This window comes from Ranitomeya variabilis, chromosome 5, assembly GCF_051348905.1.
Source record: "Ranitomeya variabilis isolate aRanVar5 chromosome 5, aRanVar5.hap1, whole genome shotgun sequence".
In the NCBI taxonomy this organism is placed as follows: domain Eukaryota; kingdom Metazoa; phylum Chordata; class Amphibia; order Anura; family Dendrobatidae; genus Ranitomeya; species Ranitomeya variabilis.
Genome location: NC_135236.1, coordinates 552,414,753 through 552,431,902, shown reverse-complemented (window position 1 = coordinate 552,431,902; position 17,150 = coordinate 552,414,753). Strand labels below are relative to the sequence as shown.

The 17,150-nt window shown below is 41.6% G+C and overlaps 1 protein-coding gene across 2 annotated transcripts in view; it reads right to left on the bottom strand.

The window, feature by feature from the left end:
* Positions 1-17,150, bottom strand: part of RGS14 (regulator of G protein signaling 14) — a 261,749-nt gene that overhangs the window by 22,592 nt on the left and 222,007 nt on the right. For both annotated transcript variants that reach the window (XM_077265913.1, XM_077265912.1), the window contains 3 exons: positions 14,937-15,013; positions 12,849-12,975; positions 4,462-4,543 (listed from right to left, as the gene is read on the bottom strand). In XM_077265913.1, coding sequence (XP_077122028.1) covers positions 4,462-4,543; positions 12,849-12,975; positions 14,937-15,013 — 286 coding nt within the window. The remainder of the gene's footprint in view (positions 1-4,461; positions 4,544-12,848; positions 12,976-14,936; positions 15,014-17,150) is intronic.

Here is a 17,150-nt window from a genome sequence, read left to right as displayed (position 1 = left end):
CAGTAGCGTACCTCAAAACCATAGACGTAAGTGGACAGTGCCATATCGGGTTTGTTATGAGCCGGACAAAATTGGCGCCACTTCGTGAACACACGATACCCAGACTGGAACTCTGTGCTGCTGTCCTTGCAGTTGAGTTGGCCGAACTGATCTCAGATGCGATGAGTCTGAAGATCAAGGATGCAGAGTTCTACACCGATAGCAAGGTCGTACTGGGGTACATCTGTAACGAGACACGACGCTTCTACGTCTACGTCAGCAACCGGGTACTTCGGATAAGAAGATCCACCGGCCCTAATCAGTGGCACTACGTACCTACTCACCACAATCCTGCGGACCACGCGACTAGATCCGTTGCACCCAGTTATCTGAAGGACACTACATGGTTCACAGGTCCTCCCTCTTTGTACCATTCGATGCCCCACATCAGCAGGCCTGATACTTTCGAACTAGTTGGTCCAGACACAGATGAAGAGATCCGACCTCAAGTGTCTGCTCTACATACAGAGACTTCAAGCTGTCACCTCGAATCTCACCGGTTTAGCAGGTTCTCCACATGGAAGTCACTTGTTCGAGCTATAGCCTGTCTATTTCATGTAACCTAGTCCTACAAGTCAACACTACTTGATAGCCCGAGACCTTGTAAAGGTTGGCATCACTGTAGGCTTGCGTTTACTGCTCCCGACCTGGAAAGAGCCAAGGTTATAATACTTTGTGTCGTACAAAGAGAAACTTATGGCAGAGAAATAGACAACCTCAACAAGGGACAACCCATTCCTGAAGTCAGTGGGCTGAGGAAGCTCGATCCGATTGTCTATCAGGATGGGCTGCTGAGAGTCGGTGGCCGTCTTCAAGAAGCTGAGGTAGAAGTTTCAGAGAAGCACCCGATAATAATTCCTGGACGTCATCACGTAACAACTCTGCTAATTCAACATCATCATGTCTTAGTGAGACACCAAGGCCGTTTGTTTACTGAAGGAAACCAACGGGCGGCTGGACTATGGATAGTTGGAGCAAAGAGAAGAGTGAGCAAACTCATCTACGACTGTGTTACGTGTCGCAAACTCCGGGGCACATTCCAAAATCCGAAGATGACCAATCTTCCACCCGACAGACTTAGTACTGAACCCCCCTTCACCAACGTTGGACTAGATGTATTCGGTCCTTGGTCTGTGGCTACACGACGGACTAGGAAAATACTTACAGAAGCAAAGTGTTGGGCAGTTCTATTCACGTGTCTGTCCATCAGAGCCGTTCATATCGAAGTAATCGAATCGATGGACACATCAAGTTTTATAAACGCACTTCAACGCTTCATCGCAATCAGAGGCCCTGTGAAGCATATTCGTTCTGACCGAGGTACGAATTTCGTCGGAGCGGCAAGAGAACTCCAAATCCCTTCCAATCTGGACATCACTAATGTGGAAAGGTATCTAGGCGAGCAAGGATGTACCTGGACTTTCAATCTACCACACTCTTCGCACATGGGAGGTGCATGGGAAAGGATGATAGGGATAGCACGCAAAATACTAGACTCTATCTTCTTGAAAGCTAACACCAGACTTACACAAGAGAGTTTAACCACGTTCTTGGCAGAGGTCTCAGCCATCATGAATGCCAGGCCACTGACAGCACTTTCTAGTGATTCCGGAGATCCATCCATCCTTACTCCGGCGATGTTACTCACACAGAAAACCTGTGTCTCGAAAGCTCCACTTGGAGAATTAAATGACAAAGACCCTACAGACAACAATGGAGGCAAGTACAAAGCGTGTCCAACGTCTTCTGGGATAGATGGAGGAAACAGTATCTCTCCACTCTGCAAACCAGGACAAAGTGGCAGAAAGACCGCCCAAATATTCAATCTGGCGATGTTGTACTCGTCAAAGACAGTCAGTCGCATCGGAACGAGTGGCCACTCGGCCTAGTCATCAAGACCCTTCCCAGCAAAGATGGGAAAGTGCAGAAAGTAGAGGTCAGAGTGTGCAAGCTTGGGGAGAACAACCTGTTCCTCAGGCCCGTTACAGAGCTTGTATTATTATTTTCCCCAAAGGAACCTAATTGTGGCATCTGTTGACGCCAAGCGGGGAGTGTCCTACCCATCTTAATGTGCAGAAAGTTAATTGTCATGTTATTCAGGTTATGGCCACTGGAGGTCATCAGTTGTCTACTTTTCATGTTGTTTACCAACTTTCCCTCAGAAGAGCCTTCTGGGTAAGTTCCGCCCTCATTCTTCTTGTGGAAGATGAGCTTCAGTAGCCATTTCTCCTCAGGTCTGATGAGAGACACATGTGCTCCTGTCTCACTTACTTTCCTACCCCTGTCCTAACGGATCTCGGTACGTTTATAAAGGGTTAAATGCATCTTATGTTTGTGTTAGTATCTGGGCTATATGCAGCTCCTATAGTCTGATATAGTTAGGCAGATTGTGCTCTGCAGCTTGCATGTAGATAGATGCATCTTTGTATAGAATAGGGCAGTGCTGCTAGAATTACTGTGTAATGCACTCTGTATAATTCTTGCTGTAATGTCCCAGTTATTTATGTGATTGCACCCTGTATGTGCATATACTGATATGCTGTTATTCTTTACAGTTTTTCACCAGTCATCCACTATGATTATTCACTGAACATCCACTTTGTACATCAACATCATTCACTATTCGATCATCTACTATGAATACTATCCACCATTGTTGTTCAACGTTATAGTTTATGTTATCATCACCCTAATAAATAAGACTTAAGCATCAACACAGTCTGTTTACTGGGATGTGGATGAAGTTTTAGCCGTATGTTGGAATCCACACAGCATCCTACGTGGAGGAAGGCAGAACATGCAGCAATAAAGCAATGTCTGAACATAGCCAAAGAGCAAGGCCCAATAGACCAGCTGTTGAATTTCCTGTAAATTCTCAAAACCAGGTGGAAAATTTTTGTTTAAAGACATGTTCACACGTTCAGTATTTGGTTAGTATTTTACATCAGTATTTGTAAGCCAGAACCAGAAGTGGAACAATCAAATGAAAAGTTTAAGAGAAACACGTCACTACTAGTGTTGAGCGATACCGTCCGATACTTGAAAGTATCGGTATCGGAAAGTATCGGCCGATACCGGCAAAGTATCAGATCTAATCCGATACCCGATACCAATACAAGTCAATGGGACTCAAGTATCGGACGGTATCCCTGATGGTTCCCAGGGTCTGAAGGAGAGGAAACTCTCCTTCAGGCCCTGGGATCCATATTAATGTGTAAAAGAAAGAATTAAAATAAAAAATATTGCTATACTCACCTCTCCGATGCAGCCTGGACCTTACCGAGGGAACCGGCAGCGTTCTTTGCTTAAAATGCGCGCGTTTACTGCCTTCTGTGACGTCACGGCTTGTGATTGGTCGCGTGCCGCCCATGTGGCTGCGACGCGACCAATCACAGCAAGCCGTGACGTAATTTTCAGGTCCTGAATGCCTAATTCTAGGCATTCAGGATTTGAAAATTACGTTACGGCTTGTGATTGGTCGCGTCGCGGTCACATGGGCGACGCAACCAATCACAAGCCGTGACGTCACGGGAGGCAGGAAACGCGCGCATTTTAAAATTACGTCACGGCTTGTGATTGGTTGCGTGCCGCCCATGTGACCGCGACGCGACCAATCATAGCAAGCCATGACGTAATTTTCAGGTCCTGAATGCAGAATTAGGCATTCAGGACCTGAAAATTAAGTCACGGCTTGCTGTGATTGGTCGCGTCGCGGCCACATGGGCGGCACGCGACCAATCACAAGCCGTGACGTCACGGAAGGCAGTAAACGCGCGCATTTTAAGCAAAGAACGCTGCCGGTTCCCTCGGTAAGGTCCAGGCTGCGTCGGAGAGGTGAGTATAGCAATATTTTTTATTTTAATTCTTTCTTTTACACATTAATGTTGTTTCGATACCGATACCCGATACCACAAAAGTATCGGATCTCGGTATCGGAATTCCGATACCCGCAAGTATCGGCCGATATCCGATACTTGCGGTATCGGAATGCTCAACACTAGTCACTACTTCTGTATTTATCACCCACTCCTGGTTTTGGCTTAAAAAGACTGATGTGAAATACTGACCAAATACTGAATGTGTGAATGTGGCCAAACTCACAAAACCATTTGGCTGATTGTAATTACAGCTGGGTTTTGAAGCTGAAGCAGCTCTTTTGCAAAACAATCAGTTTAAATGTTTCATAGACACTGTTCAAGGCCACTCTGTTTGGCCTTACCCTTATCAATATAACAACTTCATTCATTAAAAATGAACAATGAATTTGTAATTATACAGTAGAAAGCCACGATAACTCTATCTGCAGATGAGCACACTTCTCGGTCATATACCAACCCCTACATGGAACACTAACCCGATGATAAATATATGCTGACTGCAAATTAAGTTCACAACAGCTGATAACAGAGGTTATGGTCTCACCTGGATGAACTTGCAAAACAAGAGTCTGTCCTGCCATCTCTCTGATAGAAGCAGTTTGGTCTAAAACTTGTGTCTCACCCATCTGTTTAAAGAGAACAATATCACGATCAGTCATTTACAATGAAGAGTTCTCATTAGATTGATAGAAAGAAAAAATATAAACTGATGCTGTCTATTTTGTCTATGTGTTTTGTTTTAGTGAAAATGGTAGTCCAGCAGTTAGGGCCATAGTTGATTGACTACATAAAAGCCAATCGACAGTCATTTAATAGCGTATTTAGACAGGCACCGCACTTATGATTCGGACAGAATGATCAGCTTGTATAAGCTGTCATTGTTTTCAGAAGCACAGGTCCTGTTTACACAGCATGATGTGCTTCCAGGACTGATGATTTTTAGGCAAGCTTTAAGAATAACTATCACCTGTTATGAACATGTTCACACACACACAGAAAGGGAAACTGAAGGAAAGAACTTAGAAAGGACTTCAGATGCCGTACTTGCACCCAAGTCATCATTGTACAGACTAGGATAGTCCCTAAGCACATAACCAACTAAAAACACGTCCTCGACCTGGTTCCCTAAAAGGCCGTCGATGGGTTTCTCGTACCTCCTTAGGTACCAGAGGGGAAGCCGCAACACAAATCCTACAAAGTGGAAGGAAAGCATGCAGGGAGACATGAGAACCCAGGGTAAGATACTAAACATCTTCACACAGGACAGACAGGGAAAAATACAGAGAACCAAAAAATAAACAGTCTAATTGAAAAACCTCCCAGAATCCCAGACATAAAAGAAAGGGAAGGGTGATGGGGAGGAGTTCTCACAGTCAGACCACAGGAAAAGCAACTGTGGTTAATGATAATCCCTACTTGAGGAGCTGGAACTCCTAACACCAGCTGCACAGAAGTATGGTCAGCAAAGAAAGTCTGTGAGAGGTGATTATATAAAGTCCAGCCCAAAATGTGATAGGTCAGAACCAAAAGAGAAAACGAGAAACACCTGAAATGAAACAAAGCAAGAAAATGAAAGCAAGTACAAAAGAACCATCAGCATTTGGACAGAGACGAACCGGGCTATGGCTCAATAAAGATAGAGATGACAAAGCACAATTAAAAAACATTGGTCCGAGGGTTGTCTGTTTTTTCCCGGCCATCACTTGGACCAAATATACGATTGTGTGAACTTCCTTTATAAGGTGGTTATCAAATGCTAACATCGTTAGAGCTGATACTGTTCAGCAACTGTTTAGTAAACGATGAGGAAGGGCTGGGTTAGAGGAAAGTGCAAGATCTCAAGATAAAATGCAAGATATTGTGCTTTTACAGCAAGGAGGGCCATGGAGGGTTGTATGATCTTGTTCTGTATGCCAGATACCACAGCCGCAAAGTTTGGACAAGTTAGATAATTTAGGGGAGCATTGTGGAACCTTCTGACCACTTTTGCTAATGTATAATATTAAAAAAAAAAGTCTGAGGGTGCCCATTCTTTTCTTAAACAAAAATGGCAGTCCCACACTGGTGACAGGTACTCTTTAAAGATTTAGTTTTTTTCCTCAGGTGATCAGCAGCCTGTTTGTACTGTGAGATTGTCGGGAAATGCTTGTTCCCAAAAATCGTGGAGAGCAAATGCACCCTTAGATATTGATATCGATGACCTCTCTTAACAGGCCATTATCATTAATATCAGACTGGTGGGTGTCCATCTCCCATGGAATAATTGTTTGATGGAACCGTGTCGGTTAGAAGTAAACAATTTATGGAACCAGGATAACAGAATTATGAGCACTGTGCAGTGGCAATTCTTAGGTACGGCAGCTCTCCTCCCATTCACTTCAAAAGAAACTAAGCTGCAGTACCCGAGAAATGCCATTATATAGTTTATAGCTCTGGTATCTCAGCTCCATACAGTGTTCACTTCAGTCTGTCATGGGACCTGCAAATTGGATGACATGCTAAATTTTAGACCTTGAGCATCATCTGATAATGATGATGTTCCTCTGTGCATTGTTGTCCTATACAGTTGTATTACTGCTTTAGTAGTTCTGCTTCTCTCATGTTATAATTATTTCAATGTGCATCAAGAAAAAGAATGTATGAACGGAGATGTTTTAGGTGCATTATATTTATACACTGAACTGGGGCGTTGATTTAACGATAATCTTGTAGTGTAAACAGTCTGCCGATTACCCGATGAACAAGCAAAACACATTTGTTGGATGACATAATATATAAGCAGACTTAAAAGTCATCAGTTTCAGCAGCACATCGACCTGATTAATCAGGATCCGTTATGCTGAGAGCAATGCCAGCCTATACACACTGAACAATCTAATGGAGATTTTTCAAAGTTGATTGGTTAGTGCCGTCTGCCTGTGTAAACAGGCTTTAAACCCCTTAACGCCCGCCGATACAACTTTAAACGGGGGCAGTTAAGGGTACTTATTCTACAGTGCCGCTTATTAACGGTGCTGAGGAGTAAGGTTATAGCGCTCCTAGCATCGGAAAATCTTCGGGGTCTTGGCTACCGGGGGTAGGCGAGACCACAGAGAACATGATTCAGGTGGGTTGTTACCTTCTCCAGTGTTGTGATCACCGTTTTTCACTGAATAACGGCAACCGCAAAAAAAAGTTAGATTTCCCACTTATTTCTCTCTCCTTTGATATGATCTAGCATACCAGAGAAGAGAAAAATGGGGTCCCCCGAGCCCCCCCGGTACCTCCGGCATCCCATGGTTCCTCCGACTCAGTCCCTCGGCCAGCGGCATCTTGTTTTGGGAAAGAAAATTGTAGGCGCATGTGCAGTGCGCCCACCAAGATCTACCAGCCGGCACCCAACAACAATAGGAGATCTTTCCTATTGATTCATTTTGATCACTGTGATAGACCCTATTATAGTGATGAAAATAAAAAAAAATAGCAAATCAAATAGTTTATCACCCCCTTAGTTAGGTAAAAATTAAAAAAAAAAAAAATTTTCCATTAGGGTTAGGGTTGGGGTAAGAGCTAGAGTTAGGGCTGGGGCTAGGGTTAGGGCTGGGGCTAGGGTTAGGGTTGGGGTTAGAACTATGGTTAGGGTTGGGCTAGGGTTAGGGTTGGGGCTTGGGTTAGAGCTAGGGTTAGGTTTGGGTTTGGGTTGGGGCTAGGGTTATGGTTGGGGCTAGGGTTAGGGTTGGGCAAGGGTGAGGGTTGGGCAAGGGTGAGGGTTGGGGCTAAGGTTAGGTTTGGGACTAGCGTTGGGGTTAGGGTTGTGTTGGGTTTAGGGTTGTGTTGGGGCTAGGGTTGTGGTGCTGGGGTTAGGGTGGTATTGTGGTTAGGGTGGTGTTGGGGTTGAGATTAGGGTTAGGGGTGTGTTGGGGTAAGGGTTGGGGTAAGGGTTAGGTTAGGGCCATGTTAGGGTTGGAGTTTGAATTAGGGGGTTTCCGCTGTTTAGGTACATCAGGGGGTCTCCAAATGCGACATGGTATCCGACATTTATTCCAGCCAATTTTGCATTTAAAAAGTCAAACGGTGCTCCCTCCCTTCTGAGCCCTGCCATGCGCCCAAACAGTAGCTTCCCCCACATACGGGGTATTGGCTTACTCAGGAGAAATTGCACAACAAATTTTGTGGTTCATTTTCTCCTGATACTCTTGTGAAAATACAAAAGTTAGGTTCCAAAGTCAATTTTCAAAATTTTTGCCAAACTTCTGTTTTATTCAGAAATAAATGCAAGTCATATCGAACAAAATTTTACCACTATCATGAAGTATGATATGTCACAAAAAAACTGTCTCAGAATCAGTGGGGTCTGTTGAAGCTTTCCAGAGCTATAAATTGGCTTGGTCATACAAAATTGGCTCTGTTACTAAGGGGTTAAACAACCACCGATTCGTAAATATCATGTAAACGTAACTCCAGACTGAAAAACCCCTTTAATGGTTTCAGATTTTGCATATACAGTAAATTCTGTCTGCTAAGTAGATTATGTTTAAACTGCTACTCAGGATAGGACCTGTTCAATATTCTTACCATATATAGGATTGCTAGAAGAGTGAGCCATGATATATGCTAGTGATTGCAACCCTCTTATCTCATTCATCTACAGAAACCATTATAAATGTAATCCAGTCCTATATCTGTAATCAATTTCAGTACTTCCAGAATTGTGCTTCTAAAGTCTTACAATTACACAATGCAAAGCCACAAGGCAGTCATGTATGGTCTAAGAAATGTACAACATAAACCACAATAAAGCCATGCAGTCTTCTGATGATCAATAACGTCTGTCAATTATCACTAAAACAGGCATGAATGATCCAGTATGGTAACTGGTAATGTATGCAGATTAAGTGCAGTACACATTATAATTAACCATCTCCATTTCAGCACAGCTATGGGCGTAGCAAAACCAGTTACTTCAGAATTGCTTTATATAAAATAATGATCTTAAAAGACTTGTTTGGGTTGCAAAACCAACTGCAGGATCCTTATCACATCGGTATGACTACTACAACTGTTAAGTCAAAATTTCTCTTTAGTATGATAAATATAATTCATATGTATCATTCATGTCCAGCTCGTTGTTCACATAAGATCTACCCTGAATCCATTTATTGGCTTAAAATTGCATTTTGTTTAAAAGGCACCCTCCCCAACAGGGTGGTGGAAAAGCAACAAAGAATTATTAGGTAGTATGGTGGTCTACTAGTGAGTTGTGAGGTCCCCTGTGTCCTGAACCAAAAGTCCCTGGTTTTTGTGTGGCCAGTCCTGAACCCGTAGTCAGTCGCCCTAGTGCGGCCGGTGCCTGAACCTCAACCCCTGGTCCGTGTATGGCCAGTATCTGAATCAGTATCCGAGACCCATGTATCTGAGCTTGTGTCCATCTGTGTATCCAGATTGTCCTATCAATCTCTGAATCAGCCCTGTCTGAGACTCTATGTCAGTATCCGTTCTCCCGTGGATTCTGAATCTAGTAGTCTGAACGGAGCTGGCGTCCATGTCAGTAACAGTTCTGCGGAAGATCCAGAACCTATTAGTCGAGACAGAGCCAGAGTCCTATCCATGTCTGCTGACCATTGAGTTCAGCAGCTGCAGTATCGGGGACTGCCAATGTGCGGTGCCTGGCAGGTACCGGGAGCTAAGCCAGACTTCACCATCAGGAGCTCCAGTAAACACCAAGTAGCCTCTTAGCTAGTGATAAAATATATATTTTTTGTTCTCTTAGCTGCTTAGCTATGCCTCTCCTAGGTAAGCCCGGCTCCGTGGCACAGTGGGTTCACAGTGGGGTCAGCAGCTGCAGTATCGGGGACTGCCTAGGAGTGGTACCTGGCAGCTTCCTGCAGCTCAAGCCGGACTCCACCATCATAATTATGTTTGGGATTGTTAAAATTGCCATAATATTTCAGTCACAGCACATTTAGTGAGGAGGAATCATTTATCGGGATATTAGTAGAGTGATGCTAAGACACTTGATGACCTTCATCAGGACAAAACTGATGTGACCAGATAATGAAACTCTGACTCATTTCCGACTCCAACAATTTGTGTGACATGTGGCTGGCAACATTTCCTTTTGTGTAATATGCTTGTGCATCATATTGACTTTGCTTAAGTGTCTGACAACAAAAGGGGAAATTACATAATTGTAATAGCTATAGTAATAAAGCCCAGATAGTTTTCTTGTCTTTTTGTCATTATTGACTCAAACACTTTGTACTAAAGGGAAATATTTTTTTTTTTCAATTAATTAACGCTTGTGAAATTTCACATCAGCAATGGTATAATGTTCTGAAGGGAACACCTTAAAGGGAACCTGTCATGTGAAAAAATGCTAGTAACCTGCAGATATGGGGTTAATCTGCAGATTAATAGCATTCTCAGCCTGCTCAGCACCCGCACATAGACCCCCACAGCTATTACTGCGGCCCCTGCACTGACTGACAGCAGAATTTGCATCAGGGCTGGCTGTCAGTCGATACTGAGGGAGTGGTTACAGCCGCCACTCTCTATAAACAGAGCGGTAACTGAACCCAGCCTTGTGACTGAATCCTGAACGCTGCTGGGAGGGCAGTAAATAAAGCTAATTTTTAGCAAAAAATAAGACAAAATGTGTGTGTAAGGTGAATGATGACATAAATGTAAAGTGACACAAAATAAATATACAAAGTATAAGTGAAATATATGACAAAAATAAAAATTAAAAAGTCCTGAAGGATAATACTGTATATAAAAATATATTGTGCATATAAATACATTAATAAATGAAGTGTAAGATGAAACTGTCCCACTTAGAGTAATCCTTGAATATTTCTTCTTTCACCCATATATATTTTTCAAAAAGAAGACCCCCAAAGATGAACGAGAAGAAATCCAGAACAAGGCGCCCACCACAGGTAAGAGGTACACAGGAATATTCTCAATGCAAAAACCCAATAGGTATAGCCTGTACAAAATTTAACACCACTTTGCTCTGAAATAAATGTATAACATGTGGTGGGTGTTTGGTGCCATTTTTCAGGTTTCCCACTTTTTAATAACTTTGGCTGTGTTTTTGTTGCTTTTTTGTTAATAAAATGTTGTATTTTTATTATTATCGGTTCTTGTGTACACTTTTTTCTTTCTGATTCTATTACATGGTACTGAAATCTATACATGTCCTTTTAGTTTGGCACTCTGTTTGTATTTTTTGACATTTTTGGACCTTGGTTATTTTGATGCCTTAATTTTTGACCCAACTTCCATTATATTATATACAAATTGATACAGTCCAAAGTATAAAAAGTTTATGATTGTCCCCCTTTGGGGGAAATTATTTTTCTTCCTTAAATGCATGGATTGGCTACAAAAATTTTTTCTGTAATTGGGTTTCATAAAAAAATGTTGTACTGTTTGCCTTCAATAGCCTCTGAGTTGCCCTGAACTCATTCTCACTGTCCAATAGGAGAGTTTCTAACCTTTTTATCTGTCTTTTTTGGCGCTGGATTATAATACTTCCTATATTCTGTTGCCTTACTTTAGAATACCGGTCTTAACGAATCCAAATACCTTCAACTAAGAATTTACCAGCATTTCTTCCAGTATAGCTGATTTATGACCAAAGACCACATAAAAGTTGAATGTGCAGGGAACAAACAGCCAGCAAAAGCAAAACGATACAAATTTTTTAATGAAACCCATTTGTAAAAAAATGATATTTAGCCCCAAAGTCATACATTTTTTAAAAAAATGTCAACATAGGTGGCTAAAGATGTGTCCAGTCCACACATCACAGATTTATAGTCTGAACACAGATCACATCCTAAATGTCTGAGAGATGGAATCCTCACCTTAGGACCTACAATCTTTTTAGAAAAAAAGTAAGTCCCAATCACAAACCCTATTTGGCAGACAAGTCTTGTCTGTCTCCATAACTTAATGAGGGCACCATGCACATGCCCTGCCATCTCTCCATTTCATCTCCCATGTGCTTTGGCCTGTCACACAGGAGTGAGGAGCCCCATCCTAATAGAAATGTACAATATTTTGGGTGGGGATGGTTGTATCTCTATTTACTGAGACTCATAACTTTTGTCTCTGTTGGAAATTGTTTCTCCGGTGTCAAACTGTAGTTTTGTACCGTTTAAGATAATTTTTAATGCTTCTCATTTGGGAGGTTGCTAAAATACTTTTTGAAGAATTACTTTTATACTTTGGAAGATAAAACTTTTACAGACTTGGTGATACCAAATGTGCTGAAAAAATAAAAAAAAAGTTGCTCTTTTATTTTCACAATGGGAATTAAAGTTTTATAGGTTTTTTTATTTAAATATTTGTAAAATAGTTTATTTTTTTAGTTAAAATTAGCAGACAAGGCTATTATAAACATGTGCTATTTGTCAGCTGGCAACCACAGTCCATGGACCAGGCTCAGTCCTTGAGCCTGCTATGTATACATTGCAACTAACATCTGCATATGCAACAGGCGTTTGGAGAGGTTTACAAACGAGATTAATGTCTGGCACTTTATGGTTGTGTACCTATTGCATGATGCTGCAATAGAACCCACAGTTAGAAGCTGGCCCAGAACTGAACTTCTGCTTCCAGGTATTCATAGTGGGTTTTTTCAAGCACCACTAGGGGAGCACACTTACTGAGTTGCTGTACTGAGATCCCCCTGGTGGGGGGTGCAGGCAGTTAGTCCTAATCTGGTCATGTACTATGTAAAGAGAAAAGCAGGGATTTAGGCCTGTATAAGGCTATATACATAATACTTTTTTATATAGAGCCCTATGATTGAGTGGTAGGTCCATGGTCTGCTCATGTATAATTCTGTACAGAAGTAGTCAGATTTTTATTAAATATTCTTGCTTGCAAGAAAAACAAGTCAAGTCATAAGAAGAGAATAGGGAAAACAATTCCAGTCCTTACCTTTAGTAGAACGACGTGTTTGTTACATAGTCCATATTTCTTCAATGTTGACTGTAAAGCTTCATGTATGGTCTTTGTATGCTTAGACACAATGCGCAAACTTTTATTCATGGGCTCAATCTGTAAACTAAAAATGTGCCAATTGTCAATTTACAGCACAATTTTAACAAAAATGCGTGAATGAGTCTTTCCATATAATTTGCCCAAGTCACGTTTTTAGGCTGCATTGATTACCATACAAATGAATCGGCAGTTCAATAGGAGATGGCAACCCCAGGGATCAGACATTTATCGCCTCTTCTGTGTATAGGTGATAAATATTTATTATGGGAAACCCCAATAAATTTGGAATAAATATTACATATTTATTGGCAGAACTTGCCATATTGGTTGCTATCTGACAGAAGTGCAATATCCATGGCAAAAGCATTAAACTATAGGATCTGCCAAAAATATAATACAATCTGTTGTTAGAAATGCCATCAAGTCGAAATGACTGGATTACAATTGCTTGAATTGTTGACTTTGCTTCCACAGGAAATATATAAAAACACAATAGCTTATATAAATTTAGTATAAATAAGTTTTTATAAACTAAAGATTTAGGTTTTAGTTACGTAAATTATTGAAAACTGCCAAGAAGCTGCTGAGAGTGTATCTCGTCTTGGTCTGTCATGTTGTTTACAACCTCAGGTCTAAAAAGTTGGGACACGAATGTGATGATTTATAAATATCAGCCACATTGTATACAGAGCAGAACATGCAAAAGTGTCGAACTTTCAACTTCTGATATGTGTTTTATTTCATTTGAAAAATAAATTACGGTAACTCATTTAGAAATTGATACAGCAATACATCGAAAAATTGGCACAGGAACACGTCTACCATTATTTCTTATTTATTCTTATTTTTACAGCAGCCTGTACACGTCGTGGAAGTGAAGAGACAAATTGCTGAAGTTTTGGGAGAGGAATATTGACCCATTTTTGTCAGATGTAGGAGCCTTGCTGTTCATCAGTTCTGGATCTTCTTTACCAAATGTTTGGTTTCATAACACATCAAATGTTTTCTGCCGGTGAAATGTCTGGACTGGAGGTGGCCAGATCATCCCCCAAACTCTTATGTGAAGACATGCTGTTGTGATGGATGAAGTATATGGTTTAGAATTGTCTTTGCTGAAATATGTAAGGCCTTCCGTGAAATAGATTTTGTCTTGATGGGAGCATATATTGTTCTACAACCTCTATATAGTGCGGAGCATTGACAGTTCTTTGAGATGTGTAAGCTATCCACCCCAAAGGCAATAATGCATCAGAGATGCAGGCTTTTAAACTATACACTGATAACAAGCAGGATGATCTCTCTCCTCTTGAGTCTGTAGAAGCCAACATCCGTGGTTTCCATAAAGAATATCAAAGAATTTCACATTTTGATTCATCTGACCAGCCAAGTTTTCTATTGTGCCTCAGTCCATTTTAAGTTAGATTTGGTCCACAGATCAAGGAGTATACTTGTCCACTGAATCACTTTCACCCTGTTTTCATAAATACAACGCTGGCCTTAGATGTGTGTATTGGATCATTGTCATGTTGGATAAGTGAATGTCTACCAATGACATGAAGTGGTAGCATCTTCTCTTAAAGTATAGCGCAGGACATCTGTAAACTCATGATAGAATCTATAAAAAGTAGCTCTCTGATACCAGAAGCAAATGACTGACAGGTCAAACCTGTTGCATTTTCAGACTGTTGGTTCGAACTGTCCACAGTTGTGCCTCTGCAGCATAGGTCTTTGCTAAGGAAAATAGCTGCCTCTAACATGCTGTCTGGTAGTGGGTTGTAAACTGGGCTACGGGCAGTAGATTGTAGAAATAAAATCCCCTCATTCTTGAGAATGTAAAGGATTTTTAATAAGAGCTGCAATTCTAACCATTAATGATGATGAGACCACCCTTTAATCAGACCAATAAGAAATTCATGTTGTCAGGTCACTTAGGATACAATTATCAGAGGATCCAGCTATTAAAGAAATTAGATTTGCTTTTGTGAAGACGCCATCAAACTGTTCAAGTAAAGAAATTGAACTTACTCAAAACTGATCCTGTTCTCCAACTTCACTTCTTGGTCAGTAAGAACAGTGCATTCCTGATCAAGGACCAGTGCCTTCTGCAAGAACAACACAGATACAGTATTGCAGTTAAAAGGATGCAGCAATGCAATAGGTCACAATCCCAGGAGAGCCAACAGGTGGAGTTCAGAAATCTCCCTGTAGGACCAACCATTTAGCAACACCATATTTTCAGCTTTATCATACTCTATTTCAATGGCGGACATACTGTATCATTGGTACCGCATGTGCAGTCACACCAGGGTCCACTTTCACCTCCAAAGCAGCAAGGAGCTATTGTCATTTCAGAAATATTGAACTCAAAAGTGCCCACATACTGTCTTTACACAGGGCCCTTTTCTGTGTCCACCATTGCTCTATTACTATATATGACCTCTTCTTTGAAAGGACTTTCCCTCTAGATTCTAAAAGAACCTTCTCACACAAGTTTTGGGAGGCCATCTTAAAGAAGTTTTGTTGCATATCCTGTATAACACTGAAATGCTGAAATACTAGACTTGGCACATATCAGGAGGCTTATAGAAATGAACATATTACTGTACAGTGAGTATAGATGAGCTAAACAATTTGAGATAACTCAAATTTGCCTCCAATTTCACACAAAAAATAAAATTCAAGTACATAACATTTTTTGGAGATTTACTTTACTCAATTCCAGCAAAATAGTGGTTGCCACCATTTTGCTAGATTTAAAAGGTCCGGAAAGGGTTAAAAAATTTTACTACCTCTCCTTGGCCATCACAGTTCCGGTCCAGTCATTAGTCACAGCTGGTTTTCAGTCTTCTCCACTTGTCCAATCAAGTTTCTGAATGGTTTTGTGCAACATCATGATGTCCGTCTCGCTGCTACTTTAGGACGCCATGAGGCTTAGTGGCAGTGCTGTAGACACCAAAGACTAGACAGGACCTTTGTAGAAGACTGAACCCTTCTGTGACTGAGAAGTGTACTGGAACTATGAGGACCAAGCGAGAAGCTTGTGCAGAGGAGATGAAGGACGGGTGAGTATTATTATTATTTTTTTTTTACCCTACATGCAATATGCATGATAAGCATATTTGATTGACAGCAAATAAATACAATTCACATCAAATACATTTTATGCTAATTAAATTTACAGGACAAATTTAAGAAAATCTACAAATGTGAATTTTTGAGGAGTCACTTATCCTTAAAGTTTGCTCACACTAGCGTATAAATTGGACAAGTGCAATCCAAAAAAATATCGGATTGCACTCAGACCAATGTTATCCAATGAGGCAGTGCATATTTGCATATTTTTATATTTTTTCTCAGCTGTATTCAGCATGAGAAAAAAAAATCACAGCATGCGGATCCAGTGACAAAAGTAATGATGGTACATTGTCCTTGTAGTGTGGATCCAGCAGAGTTGCCACCCAGATAATCAACACTGGGTGCCGACTCAGCAGTCGTTGCGCAGGCACAGCAGCATGTAATGGCCCATTTGTGCCAGGCTTCCCAGAGGCAACAACAAGCTGTCCTTGGTGGGAAGTATATGGTCTAGTTCTTCTGTATCCCCCAGCCACAATCCAGGGATGTCCATGAGCTGCTTTGAGTGTGATCCTGCTGTGAACACGGTTCCCCCTCCTCATTTTACTCCTCATTCTACCAAACTGTACCATGGCTGGACAGTTGTATACCTGGCCACTGCTGCTACAGGAACCCACCCTCCGAGCCATGCATGGACGACAGGCCTGATAACATTGTGAATGGTTCCTGTTCCTCTTCCTCCTGTACCACCACCTCATCCATCATTGCCTGAAGTGTTTTTTCTGCAGGCATAGAAGCGATACAGTAACGCTCATGATTGCATCATCAGTGCTGGCCATGTTGGTGAAGTATTCGAAGCAGCGCAACACAATACAAACGTCCCACATGGAGGCCAATTTATTGGTGGTGAAGTGGTGTTGTTCTGCAGAGTAACTCAGTCGTGCGTGTTGCAGCTGAAACTCCACTATTGCCTGCTGCTGTTCACACAGTCTCTCCAGCATATGCAAACTGGAGTTCCACATTGTTGATACGTCGCATATGGAGCAGTGAGCAGGAAAACAAAAGTGATGCTGCAGCACAGACAAGCGAGCAGCAGCATGGTGAAAACACCTAAAGTGCACGCTCTGCCGGGACTTTCAGCAGCAACTCTGACATATGTGGGAAATT